The 20,627-nt window shown below is 43.1% G+C and overlaps 1 protein-coding gene across 1 annotated transcript in view; it reads left to right on the top strand.

Annotated features, from left to right (window-relative positions):
• UBR2 (ubiquitin protein ligase E3 component n-recognin 2) overlaps positions 1–20,627 on the top strand; it is a 141,507-nt gene that overhangs the window by 68,003 nt on the left and 52,877 nt on the right. The window contains 11 exon segments of the mRNA XM_040430376.1: positions 628–680; positions 768–870; positions 1,186–1,234; positions 2,672–2,826; positions 4,718–4,820; positions 6,551–6,660; positions 8,090–8,170; positions 13,721–13,902; positions 15,043–15,245; positions 15,532–15,625; positions 15,794–15,955. Of these exon segments, the coding sequence (XP_040286310.1) occupies positions 628–680; positions 768–870; positions 1,186–1,234; positions 2,672–2,826; positions 4,718–4,820; positions 6,551–6,660; positions 8,090–8,170; positions 13,721–13,902; positions 15,043–15,245; positions 15,532–15,625; positions 15,794–15,955 (1,295 nt within the window).

A 20,627-nucleotide genomic window follows, 5' to 3' on the forward strand; every position in this document is an offset into this window, starting at 1 on the left:
GTTGATGGTGAACAGATCAAAACACTGACAGAATCCATGGATGGCAGGCTTTTGAGTGTCCTTGCAAAGAAAGGTGGCTATATTGGTCACTGATTTGTTTTTGTTTTGTTTTTGAATGTCAGAAATGTATATTTGTGAATGTTGAGATGTTATATTGGTTTCACTGGTAAAAATAAATAATTGAAATGGGTATATATTTGTTTTTTGTTAAGTTGCCTAATAATTATGCACAGTAATAGTCACCTGCACACACAGATATCCCCCTAAAATAGCTAAAACTAAAAACAAACTAAAAACTACTTCCAAAAATATTCAGCTTTGATATTAATGAGTTTTTTGGGTTCATTGAGAACATGGTTGTTGTTCAATAATAAAATTAATCCTCAAAAATACAACTTGCCTAATAATTCTGCACTCCCTGTATATATATATATATATATATATATATATATATATATATATATATATATATATATATATATATATACGTACACACATACATACATACATACATACACACATGTACATACATACACACACACAGTATATTACTGAGTGATGGGTGACGTTCCAGTAAGTGGCCATGTTTGTGTGCAACATTTTACTGTCCTGTTTTTTAACCGATAGGAAAACAAGGAAACTGGAATGGAGCAAGTGATTGAGACTATTGCACTATTTAAGTAAGTTGTGATGTCTTTTCTTGATTTTACCACACTCGGAACCCGTTCAGTATCTAAAAGTCATTTTTGTCGTTATCTCGTGTTAAGAAAGCCAGGCCTGACGGGAAGAGGATTATATGAGCTAAAGCCGGAGAGCGCTAAGGATTTCGACCTCTTCTATTACCATTACTCAAGAGCAGAACAGTCAAAGGTAAATTCACTTTTCTACCTTTTCGACTTTTTGGTCAATTTATAAATATGTTAAAGAATTGGTCGGCGATCAGCCACATTTTCACTGTATAGGTCAAGTTCTGATGGGAGACACGGCAGCTCAAAGATGAAGATGGCTGCCCATCCTCTGTACAGGAGCCAGTGTAGAAGATGTCTACAAGAGGATTGCTAGTGGTCTTGTCATGCCATTGTGTCCCTTTTATTAGCGACTGGAAATGAAAGGAATACTAGAATAACCTCCATGCTTTCAAGGATGCAATGTCATTAACTGAATGCGTCTTCTCTCATTTTGCAGGCTGAAGAGGCCCAGCGTAAGCTGAAGCGTCTCAGTGAAGAGGATACAGGTACACGTCATTCATTTATTGGGAAAAATAATTGTGTGCTTACCATCCAGCAAAGCATCTGTGGGATTCCAACCTTCAGGCCCCATGCACACAACTGTATTCGTTTTGTGGCCCTCAACTCGCAGATGCGGTCCATGTGCCATCTGCATTCTTTTGCCGACCCATTGACCTCAATGGGTCTGCGGTCTGCATTTTGTGGACATATTCAATTTTTTGGTGGAACCCACATATGGATGCAGAAAGCACATGGATCATCCATGTGCTTTCTGCATCCGTATGTCCATTCCTTAAAAGATAGAATATGTCCACAAAATGCAGACCACAGACCCAGTGAAATGAATGGGGACGCAGCACGGACAGTATCAGTATTTTGCATATCCACAATTTGCGGACCGCAAAACGATTACTGTCGTATGCATGAGGCTTTAAAGTGTAGCCTCAATTCACACACAGCTTTTTGCTGTTTCTTGCTGTATTTTTGTTGGTGTTTTTAACGACTTTTTTATTTATTTATTTTCGACACAAACATCGCATTGTGACACAATGTTAAATGTTATAGAATGCACTATATCCATAGCATTTTTATTTGTTTATTTGTTTTTTTTTCTTCCCTAAACGTCAATCTTGTATCTCCCCCATGGTTTTTTTGTAAGACATTTGAGGGAAAAAACTGTGAAAAAATTGTTGTTTAGGAAGGAGCCCTAAGGCCATTCTTAAGAAATCAAAATATGGTCACAATATCTGGACTAAAATTGTTCAGAAAATGTGATATTAAATTGTTATAAAACCCTGTGGTGATGTACAGTGGACTTCTCCCTGACTTGTCTGTTTTAGTAAATGCTTGTATAGTAATTCTGAAACCTCCTTCTTAAGCGCCTCATTGTGTCGTTCCTTTGTTGTCCCTCCTAGAAGTGTATGATTACATTGACAACTAGCTGTTACCAGTTGGGTTTGTCCCCCTATACAGTCTGGCATCGTCCAAACAAGGCTGCCCGTGTCACACCCCTTTGACAAGGGGAACGGTACCCCCTCTTTGTCATTTGATTCATTCATTTTCAGTTGGAATAACAGAGGAATGGCTCAGTGCAGGCTTTGAAGGGAAGAGGCTCCAGTATTTTTGTTTCATGTGGATACGGATAACAGACATGTCACTACCAATCTATTCACACATGGGACTTGGGGACGCCCATTCTCATGATCAGTGAGGGCCCCAAGGGACGGGCCCCTAGTGATAATACATTTATTATCTGTCCTGGAGAAAGGTGATGAATGTTATTCTCAGACAATCATTTTAGTACATGGTTGCTTGCTTCAGGAAGGTTTCCCCAGCAGTTTGTAGACTTCTGCCTGGCACCATAATGTGTATGATGTAAAAGTAATAAACTGTGTATATGAAGAGCATTGTGAAATGTAAATAATTCTTTCAATTTATCCCAGCTTTGCCTCCTCCGGTGCCGCCTCCATTTTGCCCTCTGTTTGCCAGCCTGATCAACATTCTCCAGTCAGATGTCATGCTTTGCATCATGGGCACAATTCTTCAATGGGCAGTAGAGCCCAATGGATATTCCTGGTCTGAGGCCATGCTGCAGAGGGTAGGCACATGCTGCTTGAACTGAATGATTTCATAAACGCCATAAATGTCTAAAATAGGGGAAACAAACCCTTTTAAAGTGTTTTTTACATTTTGTAATCTGGATCAGACTTTGCAATTAATAAGTCATGCTCCGAGAACTCGCTGAGCAGTGATAAGTGACAGTCACTCTGAGCACTTCTGTGACTGCAGTTTCCAGCCAATGACCATTAACATTGTGGTTCAGCTCATGTGACAGTGCGACTATATTATATATTTAAAGGCTGTGTCCACCTTTTGCAACTATTTTTTTTAATTTTTCTTGTGCCTCTGAAATGAGCAATGATTTGCAGTAGGACATGTACCGTTGTGTTTAGCTCCTATACAGACCTATGTGTTTTCAAGGCAACAGACAAGAAGCAAACCCAGTGCAGTGAGATCCTGCAGTCGTATCCTCCACTGTCCTTTACGTCTTGCTAAAAACATAGTAACATAGTTTGTAAGGCTGTAAAAAAGACATTTGTCCATCCAGTTCTGCCTGTTATCCTGCAAGTTGATCCAGAGGAAGGCAAAAAAAAAACTGTGACGGAGAAGCCAATTTTCCTCATTTTAAGAGGAAAAAATTCCTTCCTGACTCCGATCAGAATAACTCCCTGGATCAACGACCCCTCTCTAGTAGCTATGGCCTGTAATATTATTACACTCCAGAAACACGTCCAGGCCCCTCTTGAATTCCTTTATTGTGCTCACCATCACCACCTCCTCAGGCAGAGAGTTCCATAGTCTCACTGCTCTTACCGTAAAGAATCCTCTTCTATGTTTGTGTACAAACCTTCTTTCCTCCAGACGCAGAGGATGTCCCCTCAGTCCTGGGGATAAATGTAGGTTAGCATAAGCTAGGGTGAGAATGGAAGGAAATACGACTGCAGGATTAGATCCCACAGGGTTTCGTCTGTTACCATGGGACATGCGTTGTTTGCATGGAGCTGTAGAAACTAAACTCTAGGAACTTACTGAACCTTCAGTTTTTTTACTTTAAAGGAGTTGAAACAGAAAACTAATATGGTTGCAAAAGGGGACATTAGACCAATTAATTAGACAGCTATCAGCTACTGCCTTGTCATATTCTTCATATTCATACTGTTCAAGGACCCTTCTAATATGCAGGGATTGCACAAAGTGGAGAACCCCTTTAAACGGGTATTTCAGGATTTTACTGTTCAATATCCTCATTATAGGCAATCCGGATCTGATTGGCGGTGGTCTGACACCCAGCACCCCTGCCAATAGATTGAGCTGGTCACTGCAGAGCTTCTTCCATTAAAGGGAATGGGAGCAGCTCTTCAGTAACCAGCACCAGAGTCACTGCAGATATTGATGCCCTAACATGGGAACTCCTTTAGTGTTTATTCTATAGTGAGTGATTTTTTTCCCATAACTGTTTTTTTTTGTTACTTTTAAAGGGGTTTTCCAGGCGCTTGATATCTGACCTGTCCTCAGGATAGGTCATCCATATCTGATCATTGGAGCCTGACCCCATGTGCCCCCACCGATCAGAAGCCTCTGACCCTGGAACTAGCACAGTGAATGGAACGGGAAGCACAGCTCCATTTACAGCATAGTGGCCGTGCTGGGTTACTGCAACTCAGTCACTTCAATGGGAGCTGATCTACAGTAACCTACCACAGCCACAACACTTCACCAAACTGTTCCATTCAAGAGATAATTCCAGCACCGGAGGCTGTAGGGAACTGCTTAACGGTGGGGGTGTGGGGCATCAGACTTTGGTCAGATATTAATGACCTATCCTTTGGATTGGTCGTTTATAGTGGGAGCCTGGAAACCCCTTTAAATTTAAAATGTTCAGTGTAAAAGTAATACATCAGATTAATTCTCTGGTTGCAATTCTTCAGGTTCTGCATCTGATTGGAATGGCGTTACAGGAAGAGATCCAGCATCTGCAGAACATCAGCGAGGACAATGTTCTCACCTTCACATTCTCGGAGAAGATCTCAAGTAGGTCATGGCTTTCAGGTTACTTCAGACTTTGTATGAACTTGCTTTCAGGAACCGATACTGACCTGACACTAAGGACTGTATTACACCAACAGATTATCTGACAGATTTTCTGACCCATCTTTGGTCCAGTGGCCTATTACACACACAGATCTTTTGTTATACACACCGACTATTGGTCTGATTGGACAGATATTGGTCAGATAATCTGTTGGTGTAATACAGCCCTTAGTTTTCCCCTATCAAGTAGTGTAATTAGTCCCAGTTGATTAGCCACATGGAGCTTTTTAAGCAATCACATGGGACTACTCTGTGCTTGAAGCATACTAGAAAAAATATTACAAGTAGGAGCGTTTATTAGGTTTATATATCTACGTGGTGGCACAGGTGACATATAAAGTTAATATGCTCATGTCTGTCTTGTGCAAAGACACAACAATTTTGCAGGCTTGAAGAAATGGTGCTTCAGAGTCCTTTAGGTGCTATATATTAGATATAGTTGTGTGCAGATAAATACCTGGTCAGGATTTTCCGATATTTTTGAAATTCATGTATTTAAGATGGTTGTCCAGGATTTTAATATTGATGGCATTCTCAGGATAGGTCTGACTTCTGACACTCCTGCCGATCAGCTTTTTGAAAGGGCTTAGCGCTGCTTCCCGGGTGCATTGTGTAGTGTCTGTGCTCAGTCTTTCAGCTCAGTCCCATTCACTTGAAAAGGACTGAGCTGCTCAAAGACTGTGACAGACAAATGTGGCCTCACAGGCTGAGGAAGAGGCCACGGCACTCGGGAAATGGCTGATGGATGGGGGTGCCGGGAGTTGGATCCCAACCGATCAGATATTTGTGACCTACCTTGAGGATAGGTAATCAGTATTAAAGCTGCATCTCCCCATCAGGTGGATGAAAACCAAAGGATGGGCCAGACAAAAATAGTATACTGACTACAGTGACTGTGGATGTGAGCTCTTCAGTCTGTGCATGTAAGGCTACTTTCACACTCGCGTTTTGTGCGGATCCATCTTGTATCTGCACAGACGGATCCGCACCGATAATGCAAACGCTTGTATCCGTTAATAACGGATCAGTTTGCATTATTCCTTCAAAAAAAAGTCTACGTCAAAACGGATCCGTCTGGACTTATATTGAAAGTCAATGGGGGACGGATCAGTTTTCAATTGCACCATGTTGTGTCAGTGAAAAACGGATCCGTCGCCATTGACTTACATTGTAAGTCAGGACGGATCCATTAGGCTTTGCATAGTCAGACAGTACCAAAACGCTGCAAGCTGCGTTTTAGTGACCGTCTAAACGCAACGGAGACCAAACGCAGCCAAATTGATGCATTCTGAACAGATCCTTATTCATTCAGAATGCATTGGGGCTGAACTGATCTGTTTTGGGCCGCTTGTGAGAGCCCTGAAACGGATCCCACAAGCGGACCCAGAAACGCCAGTGTGAAAGTAGCCTAAGGGCGTGACTGACAGATCTTTACATCTGCGTCAAAGACAGGCTAATGTGAGTTAGCAAGGGCACATTGATGCAGGGTAGAGATGAGCGAATCTATTCGTGTTTTTGGCCAGACTTCTTCACCTGTTGGTGGGTAGTCCCCACAAGTGAAGAAGCACTCACTTGCCATATGATTGACAGGTTTGCACATGTTCTGCTTCCTTAATATACAAGTGTTTTAAAAAGTTGCAGGACTTTAATTAGTATTTATTCATTGTCAGGACCAGGTGAAGCTCCAAACACGTCGCCCAGTATCTTGGCTTTGTTGGAGACATTGCAGAACGCAGCTCACTTGGAGGTTCATAAGGATATGATACGCTGGATTTTGAAGGTAAGATTTCATAGATCACTGTAGCATAGAGAAAACTTTTTTTTAAATGAAATAGGATTTAGATTCCAAATCGTTAACAGACTTGTGGGTTTCACACCGTAGCAGTTTGACATGTTTGTGGGACATCCCAATTCAAAGCAGTCAAAAGCACCTTTAGTCCTTCTAGTGTTTTGCTTTATTCTGCCACGCCATTCAGAACTGCGACTGAAGTGTGGGCAGAATGTAATAGATATAGGACGGCAAACGCGAATGTTTTTGGATATTTTTTTATTGGCATCAATGATGTGGAATTGGATTGTTCCCTTTGGAAGAACTTTAAAAGCTTATTCAGTAAGGCTACTTTCACACTAGCGTTCGGGGCTCCGCTTGTGATCTCCGTTTGAAGGCTCTCACAAGCGGCTCCGAACGCATCCGTACTGCCCTAATGCATTCTGAGTGGATGCGGATCCGCACAGAATGCATCAGTCTGGCAGCGTTCAGCAAGCGGACACCTGAACGCTGCTTGCAGCGTTCGGGTGTCCGCCTGGCCGTGCGGAGGCAAACGGATCCGTCCAGACTTACAATGTAAGTCAATGGGGACGGATCCGTTTGAAGTTGACACAATATGGCTCAATTTTCAAACGGATCCGTCCCCCATTGACTTTCAATGTAAAGTCTGGACGGATCCGTCTGAACAACTTTCACACTTAGAATTTTTTCTAAACTATAATGCAGACGGATCCGTTCTGAACGGATCCCAACGTCTGCATTATAGGAGCGGATCCGTCTGTGCAGACACCAGACGGATCCTCTCTGAACGCTAGTGTGAAAGTAGCCTAATAATGTACCCATTTAAAGTGGTGGTGCCATATTTCATTTGCTAGTTTTGTTGTCAATAGAACATAGGTGGTAGTCAGACCTCTGTCACCACTACCACTTCTGAGAACAGCGTCAGGCCGTGCATGCATTTCTCCTTTCTATTGTAATGTGATTAGTGTTTACAGAGATGGCTGGGCATCCTCAGAGTGAAAGAAATGAATGTTTTCCTGATTCTTGTTTTTGCTTCTTTTGGAGGTATATGTCAGGATTATTTCCTGCTGTATACCTCAGACAGAAGCCTCTCAATTTACGCCACTCTATAGTCATACGGTGGCATATGTCTGCCATTGACACCCATTTTAAAGAGGGTCTTTCCAGGTATTTGAGTATTTTTGTAAGTGCTATTGAAGTGAATGGAGAGAGACGTGGAAGTAAGGCCACCTTTTCATTCTCAGCCAGGCATGACAATGCCTCATTCTGAAGATAGGAGCAGTTCCGCCAAGTGGGACCCAGTTGACATGCCATAAATGTCCTAGATTGGGCAACCCCTTTATTAACTTCCTCTTCAGGAACATACTGGAGTGTTGAGGCTTAAATATAGATCATGGTTGCTCCTATGTTTGTTTTCTAGGCGTTCGGAACTATTAAGAAGATCAGAGAAAGTTCTTCTTCAACTCCAGCGGTGGAGATCGGGGGCAATGTGTTGGAAGAGGTATGAATCCTAATTGCCACCATAATTGATCATTTAACCACCTCCGGACCGCTGTACGCACAGACGCGTCCTGGAGGTGGTTGATTCATTCCTCCTGGACGCATATACGCGTCCTCTCGCGAGACGCGAGATTTCCTGTGAACGCGCGCACACAGGCGCGCGCGCTCACAGGAACGGAAGGTAAGAGAGTTGATCTCCAGCCTGCCAGCGGCGATCGTTCGCTGGCAGGCTGGAGATGTGTTTTTTTTAACCCCTAACAGGTATATTAGACGCTGTTTTGATAACAGCGTCTAATATACCTGCTACCTGGTCCTCTGGTGGTCCCATTTGTTTGGATCGACCACCAGAGGACACAGGTAGCTCAGTAAAGTCCCACCAAGCACCACTACACTACACTACACCCCCCCCCCGTCACTTATTAACCCCTTATTAGCCCCTGATCACCCCTGATCACCCCATATAGACTCCCTGATCACCCCCCTGTCATTGATTACCCCCCTGTCATTGATCAACCCCCTGTAAAGCTCCATTCAGATGTCCGCATGATTTTTACGGATCCACTGATAGATGGATCGGATCCGCAAAACGCATCCGGACGTCTGAATGAAGCCTTACAGGGGCATGATCAATGACTGTGGTTATCACCCCATATAGACTCCCTGATCACCCCCCTGTCATTGATCACCCCCCTGTCATTGATTACCCCCCTGTAAAGCTCCATTCAGACGTCCGCATGATTTTTACGGATCCACTGATAGATGGATCGGATCCGCAAAACGCATCCGGACGTCTGAATGAAGCCTTACAGGGGCATGATCAATGACTGTGGTGATCACCCCATATAGACTCCCTGATCACCCCCCTGTAAAGCTCCATTCAGATGTCCGCATGATTTTTACGGATCCACTGATAGATGGATCGGATCCGCAAAACGCATCCGGACGTCTGAATGAAGCCTTACAGGGGCATGATCAATGACTGTGGTTATCACCCCATATAGACTCCCTGATCACCCCCCTGTCATTGATCACCCCCCTGTCATTGATTACCCCCCTGTAAAGCTCCATTCAGACGTCCGCATGATTTTTACGGATCCACTGATAGATGGATCGGATCCGCAAAACGCATCCGGACGTCTGAATGAAGCCTTACAGGGGCATGATCAATGACTGTGGTGATCACCCCATATAGACTCCCTGATCACCCCCCTGTCATTGATTACCCCCCTGTCATTGATCACCCCCCTGTAAAGCTCCATTCAGATGTCCGCATGATTTTTACGGATCCACTGATAGATGGATCGGATCCGCAAAACGCATCCGGACGTCTGAATGAAGCCTTACAGGGGCATGATCAATGACTGTGGTGATCACCCCATATAGACTCCCTGATCACCCCCCTGTCATTGATTACCCCCCTGTCATTGATCACCCCCCTGTAAAGCTCCATTCAGACGTCCGCATGATTTTTACGGATCCACTGATAGATGGATCGGATCCGCAAAACGCATCCGGACGTCTGAATGAAGCCTTACACGGGCGTGATCAATGACTGTGGTTATCACCCCATATAGACTCCCTGATCACCCCCCTGTCATTGATCACCACCCCTGTCATTGATCACCCCCCCTGTCATTGATCACCCCCCCTGTCATTGATCACCCCCCCTGTCATTGATCACCCCCCTGTCATTGATCACCCCCCTGTAAGGCTCCATTCAGACATTTTTTTGGCCCAAGTTAGCGGAATTATTATTTTTTTTTCTTACAAAGTCTCATATTCCACTAACTTGTGACAAAAAATAAAATTTGACATGAACTCACCATACCCCTCACGGAATCCAAATGCGTAAAATTTTTTAGACATTTATATTCCAGACTTCTTCTCACGCTTTAGGGCCCCTAGAATGCCAGGGCAGTATAAATACCCCACATGTGACCCCATTTCGGAAAGAAGACACCCCCAGGTATTCAGTGAGGGGCATATTGAGTCCATGAAAGATTGAAATTTTTGTCCCAAGTTAGCGGAACGGGAGACTTTGTGAGAAAAAAATAAAAAATATCAATTTCCGCTAACTTGTGCCAAAAAAAAAAAATTTCTATGAACTCGCCATGCCCCTCATTGAATACCTTGGGGTGTCTTCTTTCCAAAATGGGGTCACATGTGGGGTATTTATACTGCCCTGGCATTCTAGGGGCCCCAAAGCGTGAGAAGAAGTCTGGTATCCAAATGTCTAAAAAGGCCCTCCTAAAAGGAATTTGGGCCCCTTTGCGCATCTAGGCTGCAAAAAAGTGTCACACATCTGGTATCGCCGTACTCAGGAGAAGTTGGGGAATGTGTTTTGGGGTGTCATTTTACATATACCCATGCTGGGTGAGATAAATATCTTGGTCAAATGCCAACTTTGTATAAAAAAATGGGAAAAGTTGTCTTTTGCCAAGATATTTCTCTCACCCAGCATGGGTATATGTAAAAAGACACCCCAAAACACATTCCCCAACTTCTCCCGAGTACGGAGATACCAGATGTGTGACACTTTTTTGCAGCCTAGGTGGGCAAAGGGGCCCATATTCCAAAGAGCACCTTTCTGATTTCACTGGTCATTTACCTACTTACCACACATTAGGGCCCCTGGAAAATGCCAGGGCAGTATAACTACCCCACAAGTGACCCCATTTTGGAAAGAAGACACCCCAAGGTATTCCGTGAGGGGCATGGCGAGTTCCTAGAATTTTTTATTTTTTGTCACAAGTTAGTGGAAAATGATGATTTTTTTTTTTTTTTTTTTTTCATACAAAGTCTCATATTCCACTAACTTGTGACAAAAAATAAAAACTTCCATGAACTCACTATGCCCATCAGCGAATACCTTGGGGTCTATTCTTTCCAAAATGGGGTCACTTGTGGGGTAGTTATACTGCCCTGGCATTCTAGGGGCCCAAATGTGTGGTAAGGAGTTTGAAATCAAATTCTGTAAAAAATGACGAGTGAAATCCGAAAGGTGCTCTTTGGAATATGGGCCCCTTTGCCCACCTAGGCTGCAAAAAAGTGTCACACATCTGGTATCTCCGTACTCAGGAGAAGGTGGGGAATGTGTTTTGGGGTGTCATTTTACATATACCCATGCTGGGTGAGAGAAATATCTTGGTCAAATGCCAACTTTGTATAAAAAAATGGGAAAAGTTGTCTTTTGCCAAGATATTTCTCTCACCCAGCATGGGTATATGTAAAAAGACACCCCAAAACACATTCCCCAACTTCTCCCGAGTACGGAGATACCAGATGTGTGACACTTTTTTGCAGCCTAGGTGGGCAAAGGGGCCCATATTCCAAAGAGCACCTTTCGGATTTCACTGGTCATTTACCTACTTACCACACATTAGGGCCCCTGGAAAATGCCAGGGCAGTATAACTACCCCACAAGTGACCCCATTTTGGAAAGAAGACACCCCAAGGTATTCCGTGAGGGGCATGGCGAGTTCCTAGAATTTTTTATTTTTTGTCACAAGTTAGTGGAAAATGATGATTTTTTTTTTTTTTTTTTTTTTTCATACAAAGTCTCATATTCCACTAACTTGTGACAAAAAATAAAAACTTCTATGAACTCACTATGCCCATCAGCGAATACCTTGGGGTCTCTTCTTTCCAAAATGGGGTCACTTGTGGGGTAGTTATACTGCCCTGGCATTCTAGGGGCCCAAATGTGTGGTAAGGAGTTTGAAATCAAATTCTGTAAAAAATGACGAGTGAAATCCGAAAGGTGCTCTTTGGAATATGGGCCCCTTTGCCCACCTAGGCTGCAAAAAAGTGTCACACATCTGGTATCTCCGTATTCAGGAGAAGTTGGGGAATGTGTTTTGGGGTGTCATTTTACATATACCCATGCTGGGTGAGATAAATATCTTGGCAAAAGACAACTTTTCCCATTTTTTTATACAAAGTTGGCATTTGACCAAGATATTTATCTCACCCAGCATGGGTATATGTAAAATGACACCCCAAAACACATTCCCCAACTTCTACTGAATACGGAGATACCAGATGTGTGACACTTTTTTGCAGCCTAGGTGGGCAAAGGGGCCCACATTCCAAAGAGCACCTTTCGGATTTCACTGGTCAGTTTTTACAGAATTTGATTTCAAACTCCTTACCACACATTTGGGCCCCTAGAATGCCAGGGCAGTATAACTACCCCACAAGTGACCCCATTTTGGAAAGAAGAGACCCCAAGGTATTTCGTGATGGGCATAGTGAGTTCATGGAAGTTTTTATTTTTTGTCACAAGTTAGTGGAATATGAGACTTTGTAAGAAAAAAAAAAAAAAAATAAAAAATCATCATTTTCCGCTAACTTGTGACAAAAAATAAAAAGTTCTATGAACTCACTATGCCCATCAGCGAATACCTTAGGGTGTGTACTTTCCGAAATGGGGTCATTTGTGGGGTGTTTGTACTGTCTGGGCATTGTAGAACCTCAGGAAACATGACAGGTGCTCAGAAAGTCAGAGCTGCTTCAAAAAGCGGAAATTCACATTTTTGTACCATAGTTTGTAAACGCTATAACTTTTACCCAAACCATTTTTTTTTTACCCAAACATTTTTTTTTTATCAAAGACATGTAGAACAATAAATTTAGAGCAAAATTTATATATGGATGTCATTTTTTTTGCAAAATTTTACAACTGAAAGTGAAAAATGTCATTTTTTTGCAAAAAAATCGTTAAATTTCGATTAATAACAAAAAAAGTAAAAATGTCAGCAGCAATGAAATACCACCAAATGAAAGCTCTATTAGTGAGAAGAAAAGGAGGTAAAATTCATTTGGGTGGTAAGTTGCATGACCGAGCAATAAATGGTGAAAGTAGTGTAGGTCAGAAGTGTAAAAAGTGGCCTGGTCTTTCAGGGTGTTTAAGCACTGGGGGCTGAGGTGGTTAACTAAACGTAGAGACACAAAGAGACATATACATAGTGCCAATAATCTAAAATGGGATGGGATGACTGGATCTACTGCAAAAATGCTAATAGTCTATTTGTGAACTGCAAAGTTTAGTGAGCATTCATAGAGGAGTTGTTCCTAATTTACCTGTTGTCTGCCTACAAAGGGGCCATATTATGATCTAAACCAATGTTCATGAAGAAATAGACTACCAGTGACAGTAGGGCCATTACTAAGACCACCCTTTGTACATTGAAGGCCTCTGAATTATTTTTTTATTCTCCCGATACATCTGAAATGAATCAGCTTTAATTGGAAGCATTAACATAGGTTTGTGTCTGCAGATTGTCATGGTAACAGACTACAAACAAAGTTTTTGTAGTCTGATCCTGCACTCATTTTCCCTGTGACCTCTCCTATACTTGCTGAGATACATTTGGTAGGTTGGCAGATAGGAAGTAGTATGATAAACACAGGGTTTTCTTGTAGCCTGTTAACATGGAGATGCACAGGTCTGCATAGAAGCCGTTCACAAAATCATAGGGAGAGTTGTTTAATTTATGAATTGGCTCAGTGTTCTTGCACATTTTAATGAATGGTTTTTCATGACTTTCAGAACACTCGCGATAAAGACAAAGCAGAGAGGAAACGGAAAGCGGAAATTGCCCGGCTCCGCAAAGAGAAGATCATGGCCCAGATGTCTGAAATGCAGAGACACTTCATTGATGAAAACAAGGAGCTTTTCCAGCAGTCGATGGATGAACTCAGCGTGTCCGCATCAACATCTCATGATAACAGGTGAGACGAGCACTTTATATTGATACGTCCAATTGATGTTCCTGTAAACTAAAGACCCCCATATACATACAGCTATTATAGACCAATCCCACCATTTTCTGTGGAACTGGCCGAAGGTCTAATGATTTCAAGAAAAGGATCCGCTGACTTGAATTTTAAGGCCCAGTCCTTTTATTCTCCCAGAATATGAGTTGCCACTAGAGGTGTCTGGCAGAGGCTTCCTCTCCTTTCTCCATTGAAAGGCAGTACATGCACGACTGAAAAGAGCTTATATGGGAGAAGTGGGAAAGAGCATTGTCATGAAGCCAACATCTATTTGAGTGGTGGAGGTCTGCCTACATGGACCATTAACTGCATGCAAGTTAAAGGAGTATATACCTGCCTTCTAAAGTAATGACCGATCACTGATACTGAAACTGAAGGACCCCTAGTTTAGTGCTGCATCTCAGACGTGTTCAGGTGAATGGAACTGTGCTGTAGTTCACTGTGCATGTGTAGTGGGTTGCCTCTGTGCAGGAGAAGCTGAAGGCCCTATTACACGGGCAGATTATTGCTAAGATGATCACTAACAAGCGCTCATATGAACACTCGTTAGAAATCATCTGGCAGGGTAAAACTGCCACCAATTCCCCGATGAACGAACAAACACTTGTTCATCGGGTGATCAGGATCTTTTAACATGTTAAACAATCCTGGTTTGCCGGCAGCTGATCGCACTGTGTAATAGGCGCTCTGCTGCCAGCAAGCAATGACACAGTATAGGGACAAGCGATGCATTACCGATTGCTCATCCCTACACTGTGGAGGAGATCGTTGCATGTAAAAGCCGCGGTTTCCTCCTCTAGTGAGCAGGCAATTGACGGGACGGAACACTTCCCTCACAACAATAGTCTACTCTATCTGCCAGTGTAATAGGGCCCTTAGAAAGGGGACACAGCCCTAAATGAGCACTGCAACCTTCCATTCTACAGATGGGTGGGGTATCCCAGAGGTCAGATCCTCACCAGTCATAAAGTGATGTCATATCCCAGCACTTTACAACATGAAAGTAACTCTTTAATTCCTGTTTTAACCTGATGGCTCGTTAGAGGTTTCTGAATGTCATGCAAACCATATATTATTTATCTGTGATCTTTATAGTGGTCCTGCTTTGCTGGACTCCAAGCTGGTTGCACTCGGCCCCCACCAGACCCGGTTTGGTGAACAGAGTCAGCTGGTCACTTGTATCCTGTGTCAGGAGGAGCAGGCATACAATGTAGAAAACAAAGCTATGGTCCTGGCTGCCTTCATCCAACGTTCTACAGTCTTCTCTAAGAACAGAGCAAAGATTATTCAATACCCAGGTATGGAGACAGATCGTAAGGGGAAGATATTCATGGTTTCTGGCTTTTTATAGATGGGTTTGCTGTTTGTAAGTGGTCATCAGCAATATTAGATGTGTTGCAGTCATTGAATTATAGTCTAGAGAGGTTGCTGCTCCTCTTTATGATGCATACGTGATGGAAATCTAAGAGTTAATGGAGGGCTTAAATCTCATAAATATTATATCCTCTAGTACTTGGTATAGTATCATTGATGGATGTACAATACTGCAGATTATGTTGTTAATTGAGCTCATTTTCTGTGCAGACAACTATGATCCGCTCTTCATGCATCCAGACTTGGCTTGTGGGACACACACGGGAAGCTGTGGGCACATCATGCACGCTCACTGCTGGCAAAGGTATGTAGTGGATATCCGTCTTCTGGATGTGGACTTACTGTATATGACATTCTGCAAGTATGCACAATTTGTGGTCAGTGGAGGAGAGAAAATACACCATTTAAAATCATAAATCATATGATAAGTATATGATATGTTAAAAAATATTAATGCTTCCAACTTTTTCAGGTATTTTGATGCTGTGCAAATGAAAGAGCAGCGCAGACAGCAGCGTTTACGTGTACACACGAGCTACGATGTGGAAAATGGTGAATTCCTCTGCCCCCTCTGTCAGTGCTTAAGCAACACAGTCATCCCTATGCTGCCTCCAGCAAGGAGCTTCTACCACAGGTACGCAGCTGTATTCATTATATATACATATACAGTGCTTTTAAACAACACAGACCGAAGATATCTTGGCTTTATAGCAAGTATCCCTGGGTCTGTGTTGTATGTGAAAAGAGTCTTAGGGTCCATTCACACGTCCGCAGTGTTTTGCGGATCCGCAAAACACCGGGCCTGCAACCCAATAGAAATGCCTAATCTTTTTTTCTTTCTTTTTTTATCAGTAAATTTTTATTGGTTTTTGATATATTATAAGGTTACATTTCATATGTTTAGTTTAACATTTGATCAGTAAACAGAACTTATACAACAGTTTCTTTGTATTATCGTTATTTGTTAGAGTGGTTGAATTATATAATATTAGTGAGTGGAGAATAATTTGTCATTATAACATCTGGTTTTCAGTTAATAATCCATGTACATCCATACGAAAAGACACGTGTATACGTGCATGTACATATATACCTACATATACACACACGTGAGTGTCCTATATACATATCCATACATTGACCACGACTAATTATTATATAAGTTATCAATCACTCAAGTGATATAAAAATTAATTAGAGGGATAGGGGGTAGATTGGACATGCTGATATGAGTTAATGAATAGTTAATAACATTGATTTTAAATATGAATAAAAAACGTGCACAGGCATTAACTAACATAACTAAATAACAGTTCAAATATACACTGCTCAAAAAAATTAAGGGAACACTTAAACAACACAATGGAACTCCAAGTCAATCACACTTCTGTGAAATCAAACTGTCCACTTAGGAAGCAACACTGAGTGACAATCAATTTCACATGCTCTTGTGTAAATGGGATAGACAACAGGTAGAAATTATAGGCAATTAGCAAAACACCCTCAATACAGGAGTGGTTCTGCAGGTGGTGATCACAGACCACTTCTCAGTTCCTATGCTTCCTGGCTGATGTTTTGTTCACTTTTGAATGCTGGCGGTGCTTTCACTCTAGTGGTAGCATGAGACGGAGTCTACAACCCACACAAGTGGCTCAGGTAGTGCAGCTTATCCAGGATGGCACATCAATGCGAGCTGTGGCAAGAAGGTTTGCTGTGTCTGTCAGCGTAGTGTCCAGAGCATGGAGGCGCTACCAGGAGACAGGCCAGTACATCGGAAGACGTGGAGGAGGCCGTAGGAGGGCAACAACCCAGCAGCAGGACCGATACCTCCACCTTTGTGCAAGGAGGAACAGGAGGAGCACTGCCAGATCCCTGCAAAATGACCTCCAGCAGGCCACAAATGTGCATGTGTCTGCTCAAACGGTCAGAAACTGACTCCATGAGGGTGATATGAGGGCCCGACGTCCACAGGTGGGGGTTGTGCTTACAGCCCAACACCGTGCAGGACGTTTGGCATTTGCCAGAGAACACCAAGATTGGCAAATTCGCCACTGGCGCCCTGTGCTCTTCACAGATGAAAGCAGGTTCACACTGAGCACATGTGACAGACGTGACAGAGTCTTGAGATGCCGTGGAGAACGTTCTGCTGCCTGCAACATCCTCCAGCATGACCGGTTTGGCATTGGGTCAGTAATGGTGTGGGGTGGCATTTCTTTGGAGGGCCGCACAGCCCTCCATGTGCTCGCCAGAGGTAGCCATTAGGTACCGAGATGAGATCCTCAGACCCCTTGTGAGACCATATGCTGGTGCTGTTGGCCCTGGGTTCCTCCTAATGCAAGACAATGCTAGACCTCATGTGGCTGGAGTGTGTCAGCAGTTCCTGCAAGACGAAGGCATTGATGCTATGGACTGGTCCGCCCGTTCCCCAGACCTGAATCCAATTGAGCACATCTGGGACATCATGTCTCGCTCTATCCACCAACGTCAAGTTGCACCACAGACTGTCCAGGAGTTGGCAGATGCTTTAGTCCAGGTCTGGGAGGAGATCCCTCAGGAGACTGCCTGCCACCTCATCAGGAGCATGCACAGGCGTTGTAGGGAGGTCATACAGGCACGTGGAGGCCACACACACTACTGAGCCTCATTTTGACTTGTTTTAAGGACATTACATCAAAGTTGGATCAGCCTGTAGTGTGTTTTTCCACTTTCATTTTGAGTGTGACTCCAAATCCAGACCTCCATGGGTTGAAAATTTGATTTCCATTTTTTTATTTTTGTGTGATTTTGTTGTCAGCACATTCAACTATGTAAAGAACAAAGTATTTCAGAAGAATATTTAATTAATTCAGATCTAGGATGTGTTATTTTTGTGTTCCCTTTATTTTTTTGAGCATTGTATGTGCATATGTGTTAAAACCGCGCACCTACATCCGGACACATATGTATTCTGCTGCGGACAAGAATAGGACATGTTCTATTTTTTGCGGAGCCGTGGACTGGAAATGTGGATGCGGACAACGCACTGTGTGCTGTCTGCATTTTTTTTGTCCCCATTGAAAATGAAAGGGGCCGCACCCGTTCCGCAAAATTGCAGACCGGATCCGGACCCAAAGTGCGGACATCTGATTGGAGCCTTAACCCCTTAGGGACCCATGACATACCGGTACATCATTTGTTGTTCCGATCACCGGCGGGCGGTCATCGGTACCCAGTGCCTGCACAAATCATTGAGCAGGCACCTCGGCTAAATGCGCGGGGACCCCCCTCCCCCCCCCCGGTGTCCGCGATCGCCGCAAACCGCAGGTCAATTTAGACCGGCTGTTTGCGGTTTTTCTAAGTTGCGGTGGTGGTGCCATGGGGCTGTGGGGGGGACCCGATGGCATGGAAGGCAGCGCGCTGTCTAAGGAAGGCATTGTGCTGCCTTCCGGTGACGAGCCTGTGAGATCCAGCCCCCTGGATCTCACAGGCCGGAAGCTGTATGAGTAATACACACAGTATTACTCATACAGCCAACGCATTCCAATACAGAAGTATTGGAATGCATTGTAAAGGATTAGACCCCCAAAAGTTCAAGTCCCAAAATGGGACAAAAAATAAAGTGAAAAAAAAAGTTGAAAAAAATAACTTTTCCCCCTAAAAAAATTACGTTTTAAGTAAAAATAAACAAAAACGTAATTTTCCCCAAATAAAGTAAAAAAAAAATTGGTAAAAAATAGGTGGGGAAAAAAAAGTATACATATTAGGTATCGCCGCATCCGTATCGACCGGCTCTATAAACATATCACATGACCTAACCCCTCAGATGAACACCGTAAAAAATAAAAACTGTGTTAAATAAACCATTTTTTGTCACCTTACATCACAAAAAGTGTAATAGCAAGCGATCAAAAAGTCACACGCACCCCAAAATAGTGCCATTAAAACCGTAATCTCATCCCGCAAAAATCATACCCTACCCAAGGTTATTGCCCAAAAACTGAAAAAATTATGGCTCTCAGACTATGGAAACACTAAAACATGATTTTTTGTTTAAAAAAAGAAATCATTGTGTAAAACTTACATAAATAAAATAAAAGTATACATATTAGGTATCGCCGCATCCGTGAGGGTCACTTTTTTGGCGTTTCTACTCTAGGGGTGCATCAGGGGGGCTTCAAATGGGACATGGTGTCAAAAAAATCAGTCCAGCAAAACCCTTCTTTCAAAAACCGTATGGGATTCCTTTCCTTCTGCGCCCTGCCGTGTGCCCGTACAGCGGTTTACGACCACATATGGGGTGTTTCTGTAAACTACAGGATCAGGGCTATAAATATTGAGTTTGGTTTGGCTGTTTGCCCTTGCTTTGTAACTGGAAAAAAATCATTAAAATGGAAAATCTGCCAAAAAAGTGAAATTTTGAAATTGTATCTCTATTTTCCATTAATTCTTGTGGAACACCTAAAGGGTTAACAAAGTTTGTAAAATCAGTTTTGAATACCTTGAGGGGTGTAGTTTATAGAATGGGGTAATTTTTGGGTGGTTTCTATTATGTAAGCCTCGCAAAGTGACTTCAGACCAGAACTGGTCCCTAAAAATTGTGTTTTTGAAAATTTGTGAAAAATTTCAAGATTTGCTTCTAAACTTCTAAGCCTTGTAACATCCCCAAAAAAAAAAATATCATTCCCAAAATGATCCAAACATGATGTAGACATATGGGGAATGTAAAGTAATAACTATTTTTGGAGGTATTACTATGTATTATAGAAGTAGAGAAATTGAAACTTTACAAATTTTGGGTAAATAAAAAAGAATTTTTTTTTACTTCATTTTACCAGAGTCATGAAGTACAATATGTGCTCACCCCCCCCCCCCCCCCCCCCCCCCCCCCCCCCAAGGCCTCCTCACCTGTCTAGCATATGCTGTGGCAGTCAAAAGGGGAGTTTATCTTGGTCAACCTGCTCCAATTCACCTCAAGAGCGGACCCTGGGACAACATCAGGCGCCCTACTACAGGCTAAGTGCCTTCATTCAGCCGCAGCAGGGGCATCCAGGCTACGATCGCAGGCAGGCAAGGCCTGCCGCAACAACAAGCAGCCGGCACACTTACACTGCCGGCCGGCATCGCGACGTCCGGACGCAGGGAATAGCGGCGATCGCTCTATCCTGCGGGGGTGGAAAGGCTCTCCCTTACTCTGCGGCGGCCGTATACTAATTGTGGAGGAAGGCTCGGCATTCAACTGTGCGATATGGAGTCGCGGCCTCTCATTACAGCGCCACAGACTGCCCCTCCCCTTCTCTATATATTCGAATCGCGTGCGCGAACGGAGC

The sequence above is a fragment of the Bufo bufo genome, chromosome 4 (assembly GCF_905171765.1).
Source record: "Bufo bufo chromosome 4, aBufBuf1.1, whole genome shotgun sequence".
NCBI classification, from domain to species: Eukaryota; Metazoa; Chordata; class Amphibia; order Anura; family Bufonidae; genus Bufo; species Bufo bufo.